Genomic DNA, 16,656 nt, shown 5'->3' with positions numbered 1-16,656 from the left:
TCAACATCTACATAAATTGCCAGCATTTTCTGTGTTTGGCATTCCCTACATTCCTAAAGGTGTTTTCCCAATAAATCCATGGCAACACGCAGAGCCGTACCATCATCACGCTAAACAAAGCAGGTCTGATTTTCTCCATTGCTCCCAGCTCGTGTTCTGTAGCTCTACCTATGTTGCTGAGCTCCTGGGCTTCTTTTGAAATAATTTTTAAACTTTTTTTCCTTCTTTTATCATTTTGCACTTTTGCGTTCTCAGAATTGACCCTTTTCTAACTGTTGGAAATTTCCTAAGACAAACAAGTTTCTCCTCCTGGGTAGCAATTTCCATTCATGAAAAATCGCCTTGTATGCAGTCAAGAAGTAGAGCAGGTTGTGAAGCTCTGTAATTTGTTTCTCATCAACTAATAATCTTATTGTGATGAATAATGTAGTACAGTTAATGTTTCAACAAGGTTATAGATTGTGCTCAGTGTCAGTAGAGAAGCGACTACTTCGTGCAGCAAAGGCATTCTTTCTCCTTTTTACACAGTGGAGTTTCTTCAACAGCCTGCAATAGACACAGGAGCTTTAGCAAACAATAAATGTAAATGAATTCAAATGCAAAAACTATTAGCGATACACCAAGAGGACTTTTACACAGATGTCGATTCTGTTTTTGTTTTCCGGCGTGCTTTTTTTTTAAGGATGTGACAAATATGTTAGAAATGTATTTTCAAGTTTTCAGGTTGATTTGCTCCCTTGTTTTTCAGAGAATAGCCTCAACTTCTCTGCCTGAAATTGTTCCTGCTCTGAAGCAAGACTTTTCTCCATAGACCCAAATAATTCTGTCTTATTTTTAGCATTCATCATGGTATTTAATGTAATGTTTTATTATATTTTTAAAATTAACATACAGTAAAATTGGCTTTGGCGTGTCCAGTTCTATAAGTTTTAACACATGTATAGATTTCTGGAACCACCACAACTATATAGGGACACAGAACTGCCCTTTCACCCCAAAAACTTCCCTTGTGTCATCTTTTGTAGTCACACACTTCCCCAGACTCAACACCTCTTATTCACTGATCTGTTCCCAGTCATTACAGTTTTGTCTTTTTGAGAATGTCATATAAAAGTGGAATTACATAGTATGTAACCTTTGAAACTAATTTCTGTGGTTTAGCATGGAGCCTTTGAGATGCACCCAAGTGGGTGCATGTATCAATCAACATTGCTGCATAGTGTTCCCTGGTATGAATTACTTTGTTTATTCCTTCACTTGTAGGACATCTGGTTGTGTTCACGTTTTAGAGACTATGAAGAGAGTGTCTATAAATTTTCATGTGCAGTTTTTTGGATGAGCATTAAGTTTTCATTTTTCTAGGGTAAATACCTAGGATTGGGATTATTAAGCACTGTGGTAAGGGTAACATCGTGGGAAATTGGCAAACCATTTTCCAGGGTGGCTGTATCATTTTGCATCCCCACGAGCAATGCGTGAAAGTTCCCATCATGGTGTTTCAGATGGCTTTCACGTCTGTCAAAAGTGAAACGTGTGTTTCCAGCATGATTCTGTTTTTCCACGTGCTACTCCGGTTTCATTTTATGTCATTACTTTTTTTGTTCCTTAATGAAACAGTGCTCACGTTTTCAGCCAGTTAACTCTTTTTTTAAAAAGAAGCACAAAGTGTATTTGCTGGCTTTTCTTAATTCTGTTTATGGTTTCTTCTTTGAGTTAGACTGCGTGTGTTTTAATTAGAAAAACACCTAAGTGAAAGGTATCTGTGTTGTCCGTGGAATCGGCATGAGGGTTCTCAGCGTACTCAAAGATGTGCAGATAGATGGGGACTGGACAAGTGGAGGAACCCAGGTGGTGAAACCTCCTTACACCCCCCACTTCCATTTTCCCTTCGTAAATCCAGCTGTCTTGCTCCACTTTATGTGTGCAAAGAGTAGCCAGCCCGAAGGTCACATGGCTCCTACTGTTCCCCAGCATAGACTCCACTCAGCAATTCAGAACCCAGGGCAGGGTTTCTGACCCTGAACTTGGCAAAGAAAGCAATATAGCACATGTATTCCTTGTGCTTCATCGAAGACTCCAATTTGCCGTGCTCTATTATCTAGAATTAAACATAAAAGACAGTTGATAAATACCATGTTCAGTTGAAAGCACAAATGGATCAAAATGTTATAGTTTCTCTCCACAGGTAATAATTAACATTCTTGTGAATTTCTCTGTGTGCTATGGAGCATCCTTTAAATGGTATGCTAGCAAAAACCTTGTACATTGGGACATGCATGAATGTAGACCCAACAGAATAGTAAGTTAGCCTTAAGAGATAAGACTGGGGTGAGGAGAGGAGGAAGGCGTTCCTGTATAGTTTAATGATATGCATATATGAATTTTTTTCAGAGCAATATGTCATAATGGCCTTTACAAAATTTTCAGACATAAGCTGATACATGAATAAAAACATAGATGGAAAAGTAAAGCATTTTGGTGGGCAACCACCACAAGAAATTTAAAAAAAGAGTTAAGGTGTAATTTTGTAGCTTACCCAAAAGGTCAGCATAGGACATGTCTCTTTACCTTCCTCCGGGCCGGGGACTCTGTGCCTCCAAAAGCTCTCAGACCCAGGGTAGGTACTCAGTAATTGATTGCAGCCCGAGGGAACACGTGAACAAATGAAGACATGAATGATGGAATAAACGAACAAATAAGTGACTGAAAATGGTTTGCCATAAATGAGCTTAGCCCATGTGTCACTGCTCCTGTGTAAGGAATGTAATTGGAGAGAAGGCAAAAGAAAGCTTATGGAAAGACCTGTCATTTCTTTAGATTTCTCTCAGAGGATATAAAAGACTTTATCAAGTGGCTACTTGAACATGACGTTGCTAGGCTCTGTACAGAAAGAAACCACAGAATGAAAACTCTCCAATTATATACCATGTAAATGCCAGAGAGGCTTTATGAAGATTTAGTGGGCTAAATATGACCAAATAGAGTCATTCAGTACATAATGTGTCAATATCAGCTCCAATGTTAGACCTAGAAGAGAACAATCATAAAATGTCTTACTGTCATCAACACAGGGTTGAGGAAGCCATGGGATTTCATCTGCACCACTCTGAAAAGTTTTCCTGAAGGAGGTAGCATTCCCTGTATCTTGTTTTTGATTTGCAAACTCTTAGCAACACCATCCTTTTTCTTTGCCACATTCAATTGCTTTTTGTATCACCAACTACCTAGATGAATCGGGGTTCGCCCTGCTGAGGTGAGTCAGAGGCCTTTAGCAAAGATTCTTTAATACAATGAATTCATGATGAAAAGTGAACATTTTCAGTGGCAGAAGGAGCCACAGGAGATCCAGTTAGTCAGAGTTTGGAAGTGAAATGTGTATATTCCCACTTGGGGTGTGTGGGAGGCCTCTGCCCCCATTCGTTCCATGGGGATTTCTGCTTGCAAGGCATTTGTTATGTTTGGGTTGCTTCAGGAACAGAAAAAATTGCTGTGGTTTGCATGAGATAGAGCTGTGTTTTGGCAAGGAAGCCCACGATAATTTTTTCCTTGAAATTTTGTTGAGCTCAAGCTTTTGAGATTTGTCTCCAGTGAGACCATCCAACAGCCTCTTTGAGATACTTTCATTTCTGTTGGAATTTGGAATATCCTTCCAACTTCTTTGTTGTTGCCCTACTTGACAATGTATACTTAATTAATTAAATCAAAACCCATTTTATTGTGTCTACCAAGTGTTCCAGGAGCCAGGGATTCAGAGGAGAATAACATAAAATATCATCTTTGCCTTTAAGATGCTTACTATAGAGTGCAGAAAGATAGACAATTAAAAAAAAAAGGATACTAATAGGTGCTTTAGAAAAAAAAAAGAAAGCAAAGTAAGGAGGATAAGATAGCTGGAGTTGTCTTGGAAGGCATGTCTTAGAACATGACTTTTGAGCTGAGACCTGCAGATATTGGAGGAGTAAGCTACTCAATGACCTGTATCCCCAGGCCAAGGGTATAGCACGTGCAAAGGGCCTGAGGCAGAAGCCTCCTTCGATGGTTCCCACATCAGGCACAGGCCAGTGAGGATCCATGTCAGGGCCTTTCTTATTTACTTCAGTATTTTCTTCAAGAATTAGGCTGGAAGCTGAATGGAATAGACAAACCTTGGTGGATATTCTGGGGAATCCTTACACACCTCCCAGATTTAAAATGCCTCTGTTGTTGCTTTGCCTTCTGCCTAAAACATTGTTCCCTCAGACATTAGAATGGCTCTCTCCCTATTTCCTTCAGGTCTCTGATCAAAGATCATCTTATCGAGAAAGCTTCCTAGACCACACTGTTGAAGTGTCAGATAGGCAGTGTTAGAAATGGAAATTGTTTTCTCCACCAAATCTGATTATTTCACGTGAGAGATGGCTCCTTCTCTGCATTATGGGATTAAGAATGATCCCATTTTAGATGATAAATACTGGAATGTTTCAGTAACCCAAGAAGCCCTGAGAAACAAATTGCTAATTCATGACTTAAACCATGTAACTGTGATGAACAACTCGGGATGTCGGAGTTTTGTTCACCAGTGGCAACGGTGGATTGTAATGATAGAGCAACCTGCATGGCTCAGAAATGAGCCAAAGAAACTTTAAAACCTTGATTTTTATCATAGGATTTTCAAGCAAAATGGGGTCTCCTGCTAAAGAGGACTGCCAGTTCTCAAGAAAACCTAGGCATTCGTTGTGCTGATTAATAAAAGAATCTATCATAGGAATAAAAGCTCCTCCAAGGCACTTCAAATTGTCCATCATCAGATGGTTTTATTTTAATGAAGCTGCAAATGTGAAAAATAAGTGTTCTGATTACTGTGGGATTCTGTAAGACCTAGAGCTACTGTAACTCATTAGTAGGAAAAAGAAACCCTGATTCTTAATGGTTGTATTTACCTTAAAGGTATCTGGCAACAGAAAGTTTTTCAAGTCATCAAAATATTATAATAATCTTGGAATCCCAGAGTCTGTGTCACCCCTCTCTCTACCACCTCAAAAAAAGAATTAGCCTATTCAGACAAAATATTAATACTGACATTTCCTGGGTACTTCTTATTTGTAATGCATTGTTTATGTTAAATGCATTACATTTAACTCTCTCGTTTAACTCTGTTTACCAAGTATGAACTCCTTTTATGGAGGAGGAAAGAGAGGATACAGAGGTCAACTATCTGGAAACTTTGGTTGCGTAAGTCCAGAAGGTCCCCCAGGCAAAACTGGAGAGAATCAATGTCTTAAAGACCAAAAGAGACCTAAAAAATGGCAACATGAACCCTGGCTAGGAGGAAACCTTTGTTCCCAGTGAAGCACAGTGGGAGCCAGGGGTTTTAATGGCATTGACTCCTCCTCCCACCACAAAGCTGAGAGCTGCAGAGCACACTGGCCTCCCATTGGTGCCAGTCTTTTCTGGAAGTTGTTTGCATGCTGAGGGTCTTCAGTGTGTGTGGGTGGTGGGTGGTTCTCATCTTCCCCTCAGCAGCTGGGAGCTTCTATGCATGGTCCATGCTACCTGGTAGGAAGGGCCATGAGCACCGGGAGAGGTCTGATCTACTTTAACTGGGAGATAACAACAACCCCATACAAGTTTGAAAGAGGCCAATAAACAATTTTGAAGAAAACCCGAAGGGTGCTCTTTCTGACAATACTTGAGCCATGTAACCCTGGGCAGTGGATATTTGTTTTTCTTGGGTAATTACTTGCTTGTGTGTGTGTGTGTGTGTTCGTTCCAAAGGCAGAAAGGGGATTCTGAAGATCTCTCCAGCAAAGTGTCCTATACATCCCATTACATCAGCTGTCACTTGACCCGAAGCCAGATGCACTTCAAGGTCTGACATTCAGCTGACTTCTGTTTATATAGTATGGAGAAACCTTTGTTCCCTTGCCCTATAAGGCATGTACCAGGAGAGATTTTGGGAAAAGGTCACCCAGATAGTAAATAATTCTGCCGAGCTTTGAAGTGAAAATGCTCTGGGAACCTTTCTCATATCCTTGCCATTTAACTGGTGTGCTTCGGTCACACTTGGTATTAATGAATGGTGTAGATCAGAGTGTGTTCTCGTCATTCTGTTCAACAGAGGTTCAACCTGAAATCAAAATCGTATTTTCTTTTTGTTTTGATCCTCTTCTTATGTTCGGAGGAAAGCATTATGAACATCTCAGAAAAAGAAAAGAAAAGAAAAAGAATGAAATACACCCAAGGAAAGCCTAGTAAAAGACCTAAAAAAATGGCATCTTGATGGAAGAGAATTCCACTGTGAGGTTTTTTTCTTTTCTTCTTCTTCAAAAAAAAACATAGTCTGGTCTTTGAAAAACATATTATCTTTCATGGGCAGGGAAATATCCAAATTTCACCCAGCCTATTTTATAATAAGACCTTGAAAAGCTATGTGATGAGCTGGAATGAGAGGAGTTTAAATTTTTGATGCAATTCTCTGCTTGGGAAAGTGATAATGCAGCTCAAATAACAGAGAGAGTATTTTCTGCTGCAGCACAACAATCAACATAACGTCTGGGCGTATTAATAATTTCACTCCTAAACTTCTCGACAGGGAGCGCATGGGTCTTAATAGTATTGTCAAGATCCTTAGGGCAATTGAAAAACTCAAAATCATTACTTTCTACTGATAGGCTTTCCTCTCCCAGAGGATGTCAAAATACCTAGGGTAATGTAGATTTATTGAAATGCTCAGATAGGCACTGCTCAGATGTAACTTTGCAATAATATCTTCTCTTTAGAAGGGTTCGTCTCAAGTATTTCAAGTGGTCTTTTTTTTTTTCTTGTCTTTGTCACTTAGAAAGTAGCTAATAGAGTTGACATTGATCTCAAGAAATACTTTCCTGATGATTTAGGAAAGCAAAGAATGAATATAGCGGCACGGTAAAATGATGTGGCACCTATGATTAAAATCCCTTTCTGACCCTTCATGTGTAAGAAGTTGTCCTGTTTGGGTGAGATGGTCCCAGACCCACAATCGCTATTAAGCTCTTAACCCAAGGGCAGCTTCTGATTTCGCACGCAATTCAAGAGTCCCCTTCTTCTTTCCCCTTCCCCAGCAGAGTTCTTGCCTGTGCCCAGCTGGGTTTTAGCCAAGCAGAAAGGGCCCTCGGCTCTGATTATAGCCATACCTGAACCGCTAGAACAAATTCCAGGCTCCCCCTCGGACCCTCATGTATCCAACTTGCTCTCAAATTTCATCATCTAACAACCTCCATCTGCAAATTATCAACAGCAGCAGGACCCCAGCCAACAAAGTGCCTGTGGAGCACCTGCTTCAGGTTGCCAGGAAAAGATATTTTTAAGTGGCATGAAGTGTGCCCCATCTGAGAGCTAACTTTGATTGGATCCAATGGAGCCGTGCGACAGACAGATGTCATGTTATAAAAAAAGCAGAGAGAATTACCATTTCGATGAAATGTCCCAAATAGGCAAATCCATAGGAACAGAAAGTAGTTTAGCATTTGCCAGAGGCTGGGGGGGCAGGGGGCGAGAGACTGGGGAGCGACTGCTCATGGGTACGGCGTTTCCTTTGGGGGTGATGAAAATGTCCTAAAATTAGATACTAAGGAAATACTGAAATGTATACTTTAAAAAGCTGAATTTTATTATATCTCAAAAAAAAAAAAACTTATTTAAGAACAAGAAGAAGAACAAGAGATGGTAAGGCAGAGCCAGGAACAAACAACCAAAAAACAAGCAGAGACAACAGGGTTCAAAGTCACCTTCCCGCTGTATCTGGCTGTCTACCTGCCAGTGGACTCTCTGAGGGCAATAAGAATTAGGGAATTAGAGGAGGGCCCGTCATCGATTCCGGCAGTCAGCCGGATCACTCAAAGGACAGAGGCAGAAATCGGCTCTGATCCTTCTCCACTGAGACTCTCCAAATACAACCCCCCAGGGACATGAATTGTCCACTCATTCATTCATTCAGCACTGGTTCTCTCCTAGGTGCTACTGCCTATTGCTGGGAGGTAAAAACAGGAAAGACGGGCTCTTTTCACTGGAGGAGCTCATGATCTAGTGGAGAGAACGGGAGAGTCCAAAACTAACATAAACCACGTGCCGAGGGTTACAAAAGAGATGCACGCAATGAGCAAAGCAAGCACCTGGAGGGGCACAGATGTATTACAGTTAGATACGAAATTAGAGGGAGACTTGTGTCGCTTAACTTCTCTACACCTCAGTTTCCTCGTCGTCTTTAAAATGGAGAACAATATCTATGTTGAAGGTTATTGAAAGTTTTAAATAAGATGAAATATGTAGAGCGCTTATCATGTGCTTATTAAATGGGAGCTATTGTTCTTAGATGATCTATGGATGTTCCTCCAAACGCTAGTTCTTTCTGAGTGTTGGTAGAGCTGACGAAACTTTGGTTTCTAAGCCTGCAAATGACTGTTCCTTAGGAACAATCTGTGTGTCATTGCAAATGCACTGGAATGTCTTTCTCTGAGGTCATATATTTTGCGTAAGCAGGAGAACTAGAAATCATCCCTTACGGGTGAGCACAGCCCTTTCCTTCTCTGGCCCTCTGTTTAGGCTGAGTGGGGCTCTTCTATCGAGGACAGGCCCCCCCCCCAAACAGGACTGTGCAAACCAGGCCCGGAAGCACAGGCCAGAGCTGGAGCCGAGCGCTGGGGGCTGAGACAGAGGACGTAACTCGGCTCACGGCTTCATTCTTCCTCCTTCTTTCTCCTCCACTCTGAGATGTGGAGAGAGACCGCAGCTGCAGCCTGCTCCCACAGCGGCCGATCCAAGCAGTACTGCAGACAGGTCAACTGCCCTGCAGAGACAGCAATACCATATGGGTCAGTAACAAAAAATGAAAGTCCATTCTTTAGGTAACAAATCATTCAGTAAATGTTAAAGCAAGGAAGGAGGGAGCAAGCTCAGTGTCCACAGTGCCCCATACTTAGAGAAAATCTTTTTAAACATGAAAGGAGGCTGGATTTGGACCCATTCCCTCCATCCCTCCATCCCCGGGCTGTTGGCAAAGTACCTCTGGTCAGAGCAGGACAAGACAAGCTGGGACGGAGTGTGCCCTTGGTCCTGCCCCGACAGACCTAACTGCTACTCATCCCTCACGCCACTGGTTAAATACAAAATTACAGGAGCCAGGGATGCAGCACAGAGGGGGGAAGTTTGGGGAGGGCCTTTGGGGCAGGCACGGGAAAGAGATTGCACTGCAGTTTGCTGTTCTGGCCTATTTCTCCTGATCCAAGCAGCATCATGAGGCTGCGCAGAGCTTTAGGGCAGGCGATTCCCTCCAATTTCTCACAAGATTCATTTCTGCCATTTAAGCAAACATGCAAAGAAATGAGTCCAGCCAGTTTTCCTCTGCATCTGCTAGGTGTCTATCTGGCAGGGCAGCAGGCCTGTTCCCTCCCTGTGTGTGTTCTGGCCTGGGGTTCCTTTGAATATGGCTGGGAAGGGAAGACACCCTGGGAGCCAGTACCTGCTCTACCACCTGCTCAACTGTGTGGCCTTTGGTTCCTTACTTCTCTGAACCTCACTTGCTGGACCTGGGAAATGGGCCTGAGAAGTGGCCTACCCAATAGGAGGGAGTGGGAACACAGCAAGACCACTTATGTAAAGCACTTCATACAGTTGCAGAGACACAGGGAGAACTGAACTCACGGTCAGTATTATTGTTTGGTTTTCATCAACATCGATCATTTTGTTTATGGAAATGGAACAGTTCTGAATTCCGAGTTTCACTTTTGTGAGCTCTTAGATGCTCTTGAGACTGCCTGTATGAATGCCCCTGGCCGTGTCACTTAGTCACTTCTGCCCTTGTGCAGGCGGAATTGGAAGGTGGTGGGGGTCTGAGGTTGGTAATTTTGCCTGGATATGTCCCTCCATGAACTGCTATTAATATCTCAAATCGATAGGTGTGGGGAGCGCGGACGCCATTACAAGATGGCGCCGATTTCCGGTGGCTTGGCTGAGGTAAACAAGTGTGGCGCATGCGTAGTACATCTGTAGGTCTGTTACATAAGTATGCATATGAGGTTTTCTGACTCGGCCTATTGGTGACCGCTTGTGATTGACTTTGACCTATCTCTGTTACTTCCTGTTTCCCTGAGGGTATATTACTGTGTGAAAGCTTGTGCTCAGGGTCTTCCGCATCTTGAAGCTTAGAGGGATCCCCAATAAAGCACTGTAGAAGAACTCCTGTTGCCGCGTCTTCCTTGCTGGCGAGGCGGGCGCGACAGATAGGGACACTGGGGCCCACCGCACCCCAGGAAGTACTCATCATTGTCCTCAAAGTCATAACTGCTGTGGCTACTATTATCAGTCTGATTAATTACACCAAATAATAACACATCATAATAATATTTGTTAATAGTTTGCTGTGTGCCAAGAATTGTGTTAGACTCCTTATAGATATATTCTCATTTAATTCTCTGAACAACCATATGTGAGAAGTACAATTACTATACCCACTTTGCAGATGAAGAAACAGACACAGAAGAAAAAATAGATATGTAGCTTTCCAGTGGTCACACATCTGGTAAGTGGCCAGGCAAGGGTTCAAAGCCAGCCACCAGCGTGGCCATCTGCAACAGACTCTGTCCTCCATAATTCTAACCAGTGGCTGTTATTCTTGAAAATCCTCATCCCTAATTCTTCCTCGTTCTCATTCAAGGTCAAATTTGAACAGGGTGACCTGGTGCCAGTTTTCATCAACCAGAGACTCCACCATCCCCACTTTCAGGATCTTTAAATTGCCATCAAGATGTAACTTGCTCCAAAGAGGTGGTTGGGTAGAAGGCGGCAGGGTGTTTGTGGTCAATTTATCATCTTGGGGTCTGAGGGGGTGATATTTTTAAGGACCAAAAATTGGCATGCCGTCTCCAGGAATGAGTGATTTATTAGCAGTTAGGCAGGCCCCTACTTTTATTTTTTTCTTTCATACATTGTGTCATCATTTTTAATCACCAGGAAAAACTGGTGAAGACTACAGCACAAGACAAGGCTGTCTTAGTGTGTCTCCTCTCCCACCCCAACAATCCCCCCACCCTTGGCAAGAGTAGACCCAACCAAAATGCCTCCTCCAGCTGTTTATTTAGGCAGACTGCAACCGCAATACCCAATTGTTAACAATTTACTTCCTTAGCTCCCCTCAAAATTCTTTCTCTATATGTTATTTAAAATGTGGGGATCGGTTGTCTCCACATGCTGTCTGAGCAACTCTAATGTAGTCAATGCAAGAGTTGATACTCCAGGGTTTTGCAGTTACCACATCGAACTTAGTTGGAATTGCTATGGTTACTCAACAAAGAAGCACTGGTTTTTTTTGTTTGTTTGGTTTTTGTCGGTTTTTTTAGTTGTTTTTGAGACAGAGTCTCACTGTGTCACCTGGGCTAGAGTGCGATGGTGTCATCAGAGCTCACAGCAACCTCAAACTCCTGGGCTCAAGCAATCCTCCTGCCTCAGCCTCCTCAGTAGCTGGGACTACAGGCATGTGCTACCATGCCCGGCTAATTTTCCTATTTTCAGTAGAGACGGGGTCTCGCTCTTGCTCAGATTGGTCTCCATCTCCTGAGCTTAAGTGATCCTCTCCTGCCTCAACCTCCCAGAGTGCTAGGATTACAGGCTTGAGCCACCACGCCCAGCCCACTGTTTTGTTTTTCTTAAGTTTCCACTGTCAACCAATAGGCATTTAGGAAGGACAGAATATGTGAATGGCATCCCTGTCAAAGTCAGCTGGAAACAACTATCCTACAGAACATCTAGAGACACAGAAGCAGGGACTGTCCTGCAGCAGGACAATAGTAGAGCTCACTCAAGTACTTAGTTTTTAAACATACAGGGAGCACCTTCTCTGTAAATTCACCTACCTGTTCTAGGAGCCTTACCTATACCTTCCCTAGCTTTTAGTAAAAAAAAATCATAAAACAGCTCCTTTTTCCTACAACTAAAAGCCACACGGTACCTAAAAATAAATTCCAGGTTTTCAGCTCAAGGTAAATCAGGGGCAATATAATACATCAGCACCAATATTTTAATGACAGTTGCCTTTTGCCTACTAATAGCATATTAGGTTGATACTGTATAAGCATTTATATTGCATAGTTATTTGTGGTTAAATTGCATTATTATGTGATTTCATATTTATGTAATAGAAGTGCTGTTCATAATGTGCACATTAATTAAACCTAGTGTATGTGTGAAACTTAAGAGTGGACGTTAGGGTTCTTTCATCAAGCTGAGTTATTCATTTCTGTTTCACAGTAGATTGAAGACTCAGTTGCTTTGGAAAAGGGCTTTTCATGTATTTTGGCTTTTTGGAAAGCAGGAAGGCATGTTGTCAGCCATTGTTTGCATTTTTGAAATAGAAAACCTTCCCACCCAGCAAGTACATTGGATGATTGTAATGAAAACTGATAAATGCAAAATGGGTTTGAGATCATCAGTGCAGAAGGGGTGTTTCATGACGGAGATTCATTACCCACACTGAATACCAGGGTACCCTGAGTTAAGCTAGGAGTCCAAAATGTAACACAGGGAGTCAGTAACATAAATGCTTACATCCAGCAAGGTTAAGAGAACAGAGATTGTTAGGGTTGATGGCAGACCAGAGAAACTACCCAACAGCATTCGTCTCTACCAAGTCGTCGTGTAGGGATACAGACTCCATTCTTTTATTTGCTTTCAAGAGAGGTCAGGAATCTGAAACACTGTACAAAATCTTCAAATTTTTGATACTATTCAGCTGGAGGATTGTCAGTCTGTGACTTCTGCCTAGATAGATGAAGTCTAGATTTATTTCCCCCACATAAATCTGGGCTCCTTGAGAGTTGCAATTATGTCTTACCCATCCTTCTATCTGTGAACCAAGCGAACAGTATTCTGTGCACATAGTGTTTGGGAACTTGCCAGCCATCAGGTAGCATGTTTAGCACTTTACATTCACCCTTCCTCTCTAACTTTCACAGCAACCTTAGCGGGTAGTTACTGCTGTTCTCACCATTTGGCAGATGAGTAAGCTGAGAATTAAAGAAATGAGGTAGCGTGCCCAGGTTCACATTACTAGAAAGTGGCAGACTCAATCCTTGAACCTGGTTCTTTAGATTTTCTTCTCCTACCCTCCAGCTACATGCCCCTGCAAGATGTTGCCACATCACTTCATATACACACCAGTGGTATCACTTCTCTCTCTATGGTAATTGTGTTTCCTTCTATTTCCTGCTCCTCATTGAAAAATATGACTGTTGGATAGATAGATAAATGAGCAAATATGATCAATGCCACAGTGGAAATGAGCAACAGTAATGAGGAGAATGTCTTCCAATACTGAGGATGCTGGATAATTTTTGTTTTTGTTACTATCGATAATTTGATTTATTTGCAGCTAAATAGCATGTTACTTTATAGTAGAACAGAGTGAGTGGAAACTTTAGTATTCTTCCATCTTCCCCAACTCTTCCATTTCCCCCAGGAAGCTCTAGGCCTTCTCTTCGGGAGAAATGGAGACAGAACTTGACCTCTCTTTGGAAAACTCACGGTCCATTTTATTTGGAACATACCACATAACACCCACATCAGTGCTTCCAGTCCCCCTGAGGAGCACTCCTGCATACCATGAGCACATAGGCAACCGCAGGAATTCTGCCCACGCGTGACACAGATGGACAGGGCAGGGCCACACAAGCTGGAGTCGGCAAGGAGAACTTAGCTCAGGGTGAACAGGCAGGAAGCAGGAGGATCTGGTATCTCATTTAGGGAATTAAGTGCTTCGCATGTGTGGTCTGGAGAGCTGAGGGTGGGGGGCCCGGGCAGAGGGGCAGAGGGAGATGGAAAGTTAGGGCTTGGGGCTGGGGAGGGCAGGTTCTCACTTGTGTACTGACTCACCTCGTCTTTTCAAGGCAAGTCTCATAATTACCTAACTAATAGGGAATAATGACACCACTTGGATGGGCGTTAAGGGGGGAAAGAAAGGCATGAGAATTCATTAACTGTGTGCAAGGGGCTTGGATAGCATCTCTGAAGGTTCATTATTACATCATTTCACCCCCCTTCCCACCTCTTTCCACTAATATGAGACAGACAAATGCTAAATAACTATGTAATAATACATTACTAGACAGACAACAATGCCAGAAAATATAATAGCCTGCTACAGTTATGAAACTCCCCCAAAGATATATTTAAAATGTCACTGATGCATAATGTAAAATAGGAATTACAGGTTCATTTAGAGGACACGATTTAAAATCTACACCACTGTACAGTGGCATTTCACACTGGGTTTTGGTTTTAGCTGTCCTTTTCTGAACATTAAAAAAAATAAAAATAAAAATCCCAAGTAATTTCAGCCCGGAGATGCAAACTTCAAAGAATTCATTTCCTCTGTATTTTTCCTTCTTGTTTTTGTTGGTCGTGATGCTCTCCAACCCTAGTATCTTCTTGCCATGTTGTCTTTCCCTCGGAATGTTTCTGCAGCCCTCACGGGAACCCCAGAATGTAGATTACACCTTTTGGGGATGTAGCCTCGGCCACATAAGGAGACAAGTAGTTGAAATTTGTGTCAAATTGCTTGTATAAATGACTTGAGCCAACTTCTTAAAGCCAGGACAGCAGGGGCTGAGGATTTTAAAAGTTGGCAGGGGCCAAAATGACTAGGCTCAGCAGTCACCCGGTGAGCTGCCAACCCTGCCTGGAAGCTTCAAAAAATAAACTTTCTCAAAGGACACAAATTAAAAGTCATGTTTCAGCATCCATTAAAACGAAATTATAGGCTTACATGGCATAGTGAACTACTTTCATTTTCATTGTGCTTACAATATTTCATTTCATAGATTGAGAATCTGTTGCTAGGAAAACCTTGTGTGGAGTCGTCATAGATAGTGATATTCACAAGGGGATATTTATAGAGGAAGAGTTCTCCTTTGTTCGTTTTTTTCCTGCAAGGAGAGAAGATTTTAGCATTTAAAAAAACGCAATTTGGAGTAAGGGTCATGGTTTGAAAACATCTGTCCTGACTTTCTCCAAAGATTGAGTCCTCAGGGTTCATCTCCCAGAGGAGAGAAGTTGGCAACCTGCTGATCTGAGCGGGCTCACAGGTGTGCTTTGTTGACTCTCGTTTAAAAAAAAATGCATGTGTGTATATATATTTTGCACATATACACATACATGTATATAAACATATGTATGTATGCGCACAAGCTCATATATATTTATTTTGAGTTGATTGGAAACATTTTATAAACCAGGAAATTTTATCTAGAAGTCCAAATCTTCGCTTTTCTAGAAAAACTAGACGATATGGCAGCCCTGAGCCCTCACGCATTCCCGCACGGCCAAATTGGCCTGGTGCGGAGCAGGAGCTGCTCCCTGCCCGCTCCGGCTCGGTGCAGTCTGAAATTGGCCCACTCCACTCCCCTGCCTGGCCGAGGCCCCTCCAGGTATTTAAATTTGCTACTCCCTGACCTAGATTGTACCCACATTCTTATTACTTTTAAAAGGTGAAATATTTTTTAAAGAACTTGTGCGTTGTCCTTGTTTACCAGGAAATGCAATGGGGACCTGTTACAGCAGTGACCGGCTTTGAATGTCATGTTGCTCTCATGGTGGCATTAATGTGTCTCAAATAACTCCTCTGGTCAGCCCTCGGCAACCTGGTTTTGCTAAACCAGTTTCTCCTTAATTCTTCATCTGACGCTGGTGGAGAAGTGCAAATGAAAGCCTATTATTTATTCGTAGCTGACTCCGGGATGCCTTCTGCCATCTCACGTGTCTCCCTAGCTTGTGGCTTTCAGCAAGGGTCGACATGGAGACGCGGGTTCCGAACCCTCCTCCGAAGGTGTGCGGGGCGCCTGCGGCCGGAATCCGCGGGTGCTGACGGCCCTTCTCGTTCCTCTGGTTTCAGGGCCTCCAAACCACCACGGCCAGTCGACCCTGCGGCCCCCGCTGCCGCCCCCGCACAACCACACGCTGTCGCATCACCACTCGTCCGCCAACTCGCTCAACAGGAACTCGCTGAGCAACCGGCGCAGCCAGATCCACGCCCCGGCCCCCGCGCCCAATGACCTGGCCACCACGCCCGAGTCCGTCCAGCTTCAGGACAGCTGGGTGCTAAACAGCAACGTGCCGCTGGAGACCCGGTAAGTCCCCGTCCCGGACTCGCACAGAGTCACACTGTGCCGTCGCCCTCCCCGGAGTCTCCCGTCCAGTCGGAGAGACACGCCGGGCCTGAGTAATGAGACAAGTCTGCCACCTCCCTGCTCTCCGGGTAATTTGACCCTGGACAGTAGGTTGACAGGTATTTCTTTGTTCACACGTGTCTCCTTTTAATGCTTGTTTACTTTCTTAGACAGCTCTTGTGTACCCAACTAATAGAATTAGCATAACATATTTTTACTCAGAGGCTCATGGGAAACATGCTTATAAGGGTATATTGACTGAAAGCCACTGATAAATTATGCATTTGGCCTTTCTTGAAGTAATAAATGAAGGCTCATTTGAAATTAAGTGTTTGGGGAGACCTTGAGAAACAATCCCTGATTCCAAACTGACAGAAGTATAATTTTAATTTATATTTCAGCCAACATGCAGTCTCACTTTAATCCCTCCTGTACACACTAACAGCTTGATGCCTGTGGGGCGAACAGCAATGTACAAAAACAAACAAGA

General features: G+C 42.9%; 1 protein-coding gene across 4 annotated transcripts in view; it reads left to right on the top strand.

The window, feature by feature from the left end:
* The window catches only part of TENM2 (teneurin transmembrane protein 2), a 1,161,672-nt gene that overhangs the window by 882,160 nt on the left and 262,856 nt on the right, over positions 1–16,656 (top strand). For all 4 annotated transcript variants that reach the window (XM_045551217.1, XM_045551218.1, XM_045551220.1 and 1 more), the window contains one exon: positions 15,893–16,127. In XM_045551217.1, coding sequence (XP_045407173.1) covers positions 15,893–16,127 — 235 coding nt within the window. The remainder of the gene's footprint in view (positions 1–15,892; positions 16,128–16,656) is intronic.

The sequence above is a fragment of the Lemur catta genome, chromosome 5, assembly GCF_020740605.2.
Source record: "Lemur catta isolate mLemCat1 chromosome 5, mLemCat1.pri, whole genome shotgun sequence".
In the NCBI taxonomy this organism is placed as follows: domain Eukaryota; kingdom Metazoa; phylum Chordata; class Mammalia; order Primates; family Lemuridae; genus Lemur; species Lemur catta.
Note: the sequence above shows the minus strand (reverse complement) of the source record. Positions and strands in the feature narration are given on the sequence as shown.